Source organism: Miniopterus schreibersii, assembly GCF_964146895.1.
Source record: "Miniopterus schreibersii genome assembly, chromosome: 13".
In the NCBI taxonomy this organism is placed as follows: Eukaryota; Metazoa; Chordata; class Mammalia; order Chiroptera; family Miniopteridae; genus Miniopterus; species Miniopterus schreibersii.
This window is the reverse complement of record NC_138113.1, coordinates 59,167,530-59,176,073: the sequence shown is the minus strand read 5'-3', so window position 1 is coordinate 59,176,073 and position 8,544 is coordinate 59,167,530. Positions and strand designations below refer to the sequence as shown.

At 53.1% G+C, this 8,544-nt stretch overlaps 1 protein-coding gene across 1 annotated transcript; it reads right to left on the bottom strand.

The window, feature by feature from the left end:
- Positions 1-2,613: 2,613 nt before the first annotated feature.
- Positions 2,614-7,870, bottom strand: LOC308566556 (ral guanine nucleotide dissociation stimulator-like). Its single transcript, XM_081156993.1, has 8 exons — positions 7,800-7,870; positions 6,864-7,079; positions 6,408-6,511; positions 5,862-5,931; positions 4,274-4,342; positions 3,782-3,853; positions 2,986-3,107; positions 2,614-2,797 (listed from the first exon to the last, which is right to left on the bottom strand). Exons 1-8 carry the CDS (start codon positions 7,806-7,808, stop codon positions 2,761-2,763), a joined length of 699 nt encoding a protein of 232 aa, XP_081013119.1. The 5' UTR covers positions 7,809-7,870; the 3' UTR covers positions 2,614-2,760.
- Positions 7,871-8,544: the final 674 nt, after the last annotated feature.

The following is an 8,544-nucleotide window of genomic DNA, read 5'->3' as shown; positions in this document are numbered from 1 at the left end:
GTCCTTCAGCTGAACCATGACTCCCGCATGCACATGCCCTCCTGCCCCAGAGCCTGGAGTTTGGGTTCTCCTTGCTGCCTAAGTCCATTCCGTGTCCATCCACCCCAATGTCTCCATCTTTAAATCTTATGTTCCCAGACTGTACCAGCCCTGCCTGCTGCGGGCACCCACAGAACCCGAGGTCTCTCTCGTCTTTGACGATTTCAGTACTTGCATCACTAGCACCCCCTTTACCCCGTCTTCGTCATAACCCTTGGTTCAGTGCCTGTCATGACCCTCCAGCACTTACAGATTCTAAGCCCCTGAGCCTCGTGGCCTCCATTCAGTGAAGGGCAACACGATGGAAATGCCAGTGCCCAGCTCCTGCCAGCTGGGGGACAGGGATGGTGCCTGTGGGAGAGTCCACTCAGATGCCCCGATCTCAAGGGAAGCACAATTGTAGTTTCCTGGGTAGCACAGGCGGTGTCTGGAAGAGCCCCATTCGCAGTGCTGGCCCGGGTCCTGGGCGGACAGGTGCATGGCCCTGTTGCAGGCAGGTGGCCCCTTTAGAGCATGGAATGAACACGGTGCGCTGCACTTGGTTAACTAAGGCCAGTTATACAGGGACACATGCTGCCCAGTTAGTTACAGGAGGGGGACACAATGGCGCCAGCAGTAAGGTGAGAATGTGCAGCACAGTGAAAGATGTTTCATGGTAAGGGCTCCAGAGAGGCCCGGGGCTGGGTCTTTGACTTCCCTTCTGTAAGGACACTGGGGACACTTTCCCTCTCAGTCGGGACTTGCCTAGAACGCTTCAGACCCGGAACCCAAAAGGGGGCTCAGCTGGGGATGTTTATATCTTGCTGGTCATCTGTGCGCATCCCCAGGGTGGCCCCAACGATCACCTCGACCACACAAACCTTCACATCATCTTATATCCAGCATGGACTCATCCCACTTGTCTCTCTCTGTACCTTTTGTTCAGAGCCCCCGGCATGTCCTTATTTCACGTTATGTATGTGTTGGCTGCTGTGACTCTTTCCTGCAAACTCGCCATCCTCACAAGCCTTTTGGGTTGAGCACTGAGCTTCTAGAGCCTGCCCATAGGAGGCGCTCTGCACACACCTGTTAGGGGAGGGAGTGCACCACATCCTCTTAACACAATCTACAAATTTAAGGAGATCCCAATTGGAATTCCAAGGGAACTCGTTCAAGTGATTCAAAGTTCATACATACTAAAATTTAGAATGTGTGTATTTTTTAAACAAATTTTATTTGCAGGAAATTATTAAAAAATGATTGAATACCTGTTCAGCGACACCTATACAGTGATGATCATCAGAGAATTATTCCTAAAGCAGAAAGCTAAATAACATTAAGTCCATTAACTAGAACCAAATAACATAATTCATGACGCAGCAGGAGAAAAGACACTAGGAGGTATTCTTTTTAGAAATATTTTTAATATTAGAATATATTGTCACATAAAAATATAACGGATATATTACAAATATGGATAGGTGTACATTCACCTACATGACTAGCACATATGAAAGAATATATAAAGATCTGTACTATTATTTCCAATTTAGTGTGTGCATAATTACTTATTTTAAACCTTTACCTTTTCTGCCTATAACCCTGAGTTATTTTTATAATAAAAAATCTATTTTTGAAAAGTAAAATCAGTTCCAATTGCTTTATTGTAAAGGTTATGAATTGTGTGCATTTGTGTATTGAAGGTGGGGACAGAAAATTTTGTCCAGTACAACTCACCTGGAAAGACAAGCAGCTTCGGTTTTGCCTGAAAGTTGGGGATTGTTTTAATTTTATCTGAACCAAATTGTACTTGAAATAAATCACATGCCTAGCAAGCAAACTGCATTGTGGCAAGAAACCCGATTCGGAAGTAGATACACTCGACTAACTGTAGGACAGAACATGAGTGCAGCAAAGTACAGACACACAGACCCCTGGGTTCTGGTCCCTCCTTCACCCCCTCGCAGGCTTTCTCATTTCTCTGCAGGTTTGTCTGCTTTGTTTGGTTCTCAGCATAGTTTTAGGATCCTCTGTGCCTTGCTCTCCACTTACTATTTTATATTTATTTCTATCTCCACTGTATCCAACCTTGTCTGTCCATTTTTAAGCTTCTTGCTATTCTTTCTTCATGTTTTTCTTGTCTTTAAATCTCATTGGAACATAGTTGAGAAAAAAATTCATTTTATGTCCTATAAAAAGTCACAACTTCCCACTTATTTTAGTTCTTACGTTTCCTTTGTACAATTTCACTGCTAGGAATGGACACATATCAGGCAAAATGTCTGCTACGTGTTGTGCTGCTCGTAAGAGGAATTTTTGTGTTGTCTGACTTTAATAAACTTCCCCCTAAGACCTAAAAGTTTCCGTGAAGAGAGATTTTGTATTCAAACATGTTTTCTTACTTTTTAAAACAATTTATTACTGACACTATAACAGAGGTCCCCTTATATCACCCATGATGCCTCCCCCCCGCCCCCAATCCCCCCCCCCCAGGCCTTCACCACAGTGTTGTCTGGATCCTTAGGTTACACGTCTCCAAATAAATTATTTGCTTAATCTCTCACCCGCCACCCCCACCCCCTTCCCTCTGTGATCATGGCGTCTGTTCCATCCTTCTGTGCTTTCAGAGAGGGCAAAGTCCATGAAAATGGGATCCTGTTAAGACTCTTTTCCTCTTTTGCTGTCTGTCATTCACTGGCTTCCTTTGGTCTCAGAATAAGTTCTGAGTGTTCAGCTGGCCAACTAGGACTGGGGCTCCAGCTGGCAGGACAGGAGGTAACTGCAGGACAGAGTGCCACCTGTGAGCTCCCTGGAGCCACACCTCAGGTGTCCCTCCCAGTGTCAGGTGCCCTAGGAGGTGCTACACAACAAGGTCTGGGGCTGACCAGGGAGCCATGGACACAGGTTCCCTGGACTGGCCACAGGGAAAGCCCACCCCTGCCCTCTCCAACTCCTGCCAGACCTCACCTCTCCTTCTCGCTGAGCTGCTCCAGCGTCCGGAACCAGGTCCTGAATTGCTCCTCGGGCTCTATTTCATAATTCTCAGCAGCCTCCTGCAGCTCCACGATCTCCTGCATTACCTCCAGTTCCTGGGTCCAGAGGGAGAGAGGGTGCAGACACAGTGCCGTTTGGGGGCGGGGAATGGGGCAAGGGAAGAGTCCTGGGTCTTTGCTGACATGGGCACTGTCCTTCCCCTAATTCCATCCAGGCCCTACCTGGGCTCAGAGATGAGCATGGACAGCCCTTCCTCCAGAAAGCTGTCCTTGATGCCATCCCCCTACCTGAGCCACCAACTGGAGGGGTCTCCCACCTCTGTTATAAAAGCCTCCCAATAGATGTAAGATGCAGGGGATGGAGCCCAGGAGTGTGCTGGCCTGGGCGTCCCTGATCTTCACCCCTCCCCTGTCCCCAGGAAGTGCCACAGCTGCTCACCTTCCTCTGGTTTTCTTTGTGGATCTGACTCCCCTGTAAGGCAGAGATCCCAAGTCCATCAGAAAGAGCTCCCCATCCATGGCTACCCCTGTGCCCACCCCTTCTTATGTTGAACTACTGCCAGGTCCCAGGAGGGGGTGGAAACCATGGAAAGTCTGGACTTGGACCCAGCCCAGTCTCTGAGCTGCAGAGTAGGGGCACATGGATCGGTATGATGAGGAAGACACCCCAGCTTCAAAGGGCGGCTCTGCTGAGAACTCAGGGCTCAGTACTGGGGCTCTCTCCCCAAAGGTCAATCCCGGCGATCCCAGCCTGGCTCCCAATCACCTACCTCCATATAATGCTCCATCACCGTGTCCAGCATCTGCAGGTCAGTCAGAAACTTCCCAAGGAAGGGGACACACTGGGCAAACAGAGTAAAAGTGGGATGAACCCCTGCTCTCAGGTGTCCTCCCAGACCCTCCCCTCAGAGCCTGCCACCCTGTCTCCTGGCCCACCCCAGGGATCCCACAAGGACCGTTAGAGCCTCCCCTCAATGGCCCCTTCCCTCACTCTCCAAGAACTCCTCCTAATCACCTGCCAGGGCCTGCATTTAGCAAATCTAAGGTCTGTGGTTAGAGGCCAGCCCCACCCCATATCCTAGCTGCACCCAGCTCTCCCAGTCCCTCCTCTTGGTCACCTCTAATGACTGGTCTTGGGTTCTGTGGGAACAGGGGGCAGATGCAGGAGGAAGACCTCCCTCTCTTCACTTGGTGGCCTTCAGCTAGGAGGACAGCGCCCCCTGTCCTCTGCCCCTGGAGCACTCACCTAAAGGCTCACTCACCTTCTGCTGCAGCCTCTTCTGAGCTCCACAGAGGGTCAGCATCAGAGTGACAAGCCTGGAAGGCCGCTTCTGCCAGGGTCCAGGACACGGTCACTGAGGTCATACTCCCTTCACCCCACTTCCCCCTCCACCCCAACCTCAGACCCTGGACATGTGACCCACCCCAGCTGGTACCAGGGCTACTGTGCCTCCAGCATGTCTGATTCTAGACGGCTCCCAGCTACAACACGCACTCAGTGTGTGACCTTGGGCAGGGGCCTGGCCTTTCTGACATGCTTCCTCCTCTCAAAGTGTGAGACCTCCACTAACTCACAGGTCCTCGTAGGGACTCAGTGTCATTACTGTCATCACTGATCTCGCCCTACCCTTCCAGATGGAGCAGTGCCGGGGGCTCTGCAAAGGCCTTTCTTTCCTGAACCTCGTGAGCACCCCGTGATGCCTGCAACACAGGATGGTCATTCCTCCTTTTCTCTCACTAGCAGGCAAGGGGCCCAGAGAGGAACAGTGACTGGCTCAGGGGCCCACACAGGAGACACCACTTGTCTCTCCCAGCCAGAGGCTTTGTCCCTTCTGCCCTCATCTCACCCCCAGCCCCATCACTGTCCAGACCCAGTCCTCTGGCTCTCAGGTTGTACGCAGGTCCCCACTGGACCGAGCCGTCAACGGATATGTGTCTCGGGAACCTGGCGGAGTTGCCCTGCCTGCCCCACCCCACTGGAGTCTCTGTCCACCAGACCAGAACCAAGACCATGCCTAGCCTTCACCTCCCCAAATGCCCAGAACCTTCCCCTGGGCAGCAGTCTTTCTCCATCCTCAAATAGGAACCCTCAAGGTGCCCCATCTGACTGGCAGGGTAGTGGGTGTCAGGGCACTTTGCCTCCTAGTTGACATGTAGCCTCTGAGGTCTGTGCAGGAAGGGTCCACTAACAATGCCCCAGTTCCCCAGACACTTCTCAGAAGCACCCTGGCCCGTGTTAGTGCCCACCAGGCACCAGGTGAAAATCCTGACAGGGACTGGCTGGCAGTGAGGGCTCCAGGGGGCAGTGGGAAGTCACAGAATGCACACCTCTCTGTCTCTAGTCCAGCAATTGGGACCCGAGGCCAGCCAGACCTTTTGTTCACCTGCCCCTTGGGAATCCCCAGCAGGGCCCCTCCCTGGGGCAGGCAGGCTCGCTCTCCTTGGAGGTGTGATGAAGACAGAAGGAGCAGCAGGCCCTGGCTTCCTGAGGACAGGCTGGGCTGGTTTGGGGAGAAAAAGTACCCACCCACCCCATTCACCCCACAGCCTGGAAGAAACTAAGTCCCAGTGAAATGGACCCGCATGAAAGCCAGAGATGCACTCAGTCTGCCAGCCCTGCACCCTGTCCTGGAGCAGCCCAGCCACCACCACTCTGTGCAGTGACTGGGCCTCTTGCCCCTGAAACTGCCCCCCACCTGACCAGGGACCAAACAGGTCTTCCTGTTCATCAGGACAGAGGGTGAAAATTTTCAGAGAATCTTTAGGGAACAAACTACCAAAGCCACATCCTGCACCATCCCCGCTTCCCTCACCCCTTCCTCTCTTTCCAGACCTCCAGCCCTGCTCTACCTTCATAAGCTGCTCCCTGCTCGCTGGATTGTCCTCCTTGCATAGTTTTTTTAGTGTGACTCTGTTCTTCCTGAGGGGAGGGACAGAAGAAAGACATGTCTAGGAATGATAGGAGAGGGGCACTGAGGGAAAATTCCTTTTGACAATTTAAAGTTTCAAACTCCTAAGGTGAGGGTCTTGATGGGTTCCTCTGAGCAGAAAAGTCTCCATGGAACTTGGGAAACACTCATGCTGGTCACCAGGGCCCCCATTCCCATTGCTACTGAGCCGTTTTGACCACTTCTGGTTTCAGCTGGGCATAGGGTTCTGTTTCTGGAAACACTTGCCAATCTGCTATTTGGCTCAGTGCTGTCTCTGACATTGAAGGAAACTGACTCCTGAAGTAGAGCTGGTGGCCTGAGGTCCCAGGGAGGACTAGAGACTCTGCCCACCAACCAAATCCCTGCCCTGAGGGTTGCCTGCCTTCCAGGATGAGGGTACATTTGGAGACATATGGGAGACACCCCCCCCCCCACTCTGGGCCTATGATGGGAGAAGCCTACACACCTGGAAACTTTCTCCCATGTCTTCTTCAGACGATAGATGGACACACTCTGAAGGGCTGACAGGATCCCATGTAGGGAGGAAAAATTCCTCAGGGATCGGCACTCCTGGGAAGGGGGGAGATGCACTGTGAGGTGGGGAACTGGAGCTCTAGTTTCAGTCCCCCTCAATTGGCACCCCCCTCTTGGGTGAGGCAGATGCTCAGGGTGGGCACGTTTAGCACCCAAAGACCAACACTCACAGAAAGGAGGGTCTTAGCTCAATCCAAGGAAGGAGCCAGGTAGGAAGTGAGCCTCCCACCACTGGGACCTGAGAGTCAAGGTCAGCATGCCCCTGGCACAGAGGACCTAGAGACTGTTGGGGCTCAGACCTGAGCCCTCAGTCTTGAGAGCTGACAAAGCAGTAGAGGCCTTTTGCAAGGCTCAGGGTAGGGACTCCGCTGGGCCTCCCATAACATACCCTGGCCACCTTAATCCAGTGGTTCAGGACTTTGGCCCTGTCCTGGGCCCTCATGCTTGGGTCCCCAAGGCAGGTGGTGATCACACAGGCGGCCACAGAATTGAACTGCGTGATGGTGGCACGCACAGTAGATGCCGTGTGTTCGTTGCCAGGCTTGTCCCTCTGGGACCAGATGGAGCCCAGGCACTGGTATGGCAGCACCTTTTTGAACAGCTCCTGGGGGAAAAGGGAGTGTCACCCAGCCCTTCCACACCCCAGGTCAGGGTCCCTAACCTCTTTCAGGAGACACTGGTCAGGACTGAAGGCTAGGAGGCTGAGGATGTGCCCTGAGCCTTGGGGTCCCTGGGATTCATTCTCTATCCACCAAGGGCCCCCTGCACAGGACCCAAGACTGGAAGGGAAGGGACACGAGCCCCTGCCTCCAGCCCATCCTCACTAATGACTAGCTGCAGGATGCTGCTTAAGTCTGCTCACCCCAAGGGACATCAAACATGACCTGATCACCAATCTCATCCAAATCCCCATTCTGTGCATATTCCCCTGTAGCAGCTACAACCACAGGCTGTTTGTCTCCCTTGTAGTAAAGCACATATCAGGTGCCTAATAAGTGCTGAGGTCGCTGAGTCTCATGGGCATAGGGATGGGTGACCACGCACCTGGCTACACACAGTGAGCTCCCCTCCCACCTGGCCAGGCCACACCCAGCTCTCTCTGTGATCCCCCTCATCTACTCTGCACAGCCCCTCTGTGCAGCTGGTCCCCTGAGTGTCTACCTTCACCGTCCGCAGGTGGACAGCAAAGGCTTGGGGGTTTAGAAGGTTGTCCAGGACCCATGGGTGGTAATAGATGGAGCTGTGATTTGCATCCAGATCAGAGGAGTTCAGATCAGGGAAAGGCAGGGTCCCCCCTACCCCGGCCTGAGAGCCTTCTGCTCACCAAATCCATAGCTGTTAGTTGTTCTGCCACCAGCCTTGGAGGGAAGGTCAGGATGGTACACTTCCCCTCCCTTCCCAGGTATTCTGTGGTCACAGACCGGGGGAAGTTAGGTGCTGGGGCTGAAGCTAGCTCAGTGCTTGTTGGAGCAAAGATTAGAGCTGGTGGCCTAGGTGGCTCCACCTCCACAGCTGGCCCTGGGGCTGAAGTTGAGGTTGGTTCTTGCTCCATGTCTGGAGGGGTTGATGGAGGTGTCACTGGCTCCAGCACTGGCACAGCTGGACCAGGCTCTAGCCCTGGAGAAGGCCCTTTTTCTGGCTCCTGAGTACTCTGGAGCTCTGGAGGTGGTTCTGAAGCAGGTTAGAGAGACTGGTTCATGCACATGCCTCACTTTCCAGTGTCTTCCCAGAGACATGAAAGATGCCACTGCCTTTGAGGGTCCTCCAGCCCATGAAACCCTGACCCCACAACCCCCAGTTCATCTTCCCAGACTGCAGCTCCCTCACCTTCCAACTCTGCCTCAGTGGGCTCAAGATGCTCCAACTCTACACAGTCACTTTGGGTGCTGTGCACCAGGTGTGATACAGCGTGTTTCTCCTGCACAAAGGCCTGCTTCAGGATCAACCAAGGAAAATGTAGGGGCTGCCTGAAACATTGCTCCTGGTCTGGCCAGGTTCCCATCACAGAAGCTATGGCCCTGCAGAGAGTCAGGTGGGCAGAAGAGACAGAGTCCTGGTTTTTCCTTCCA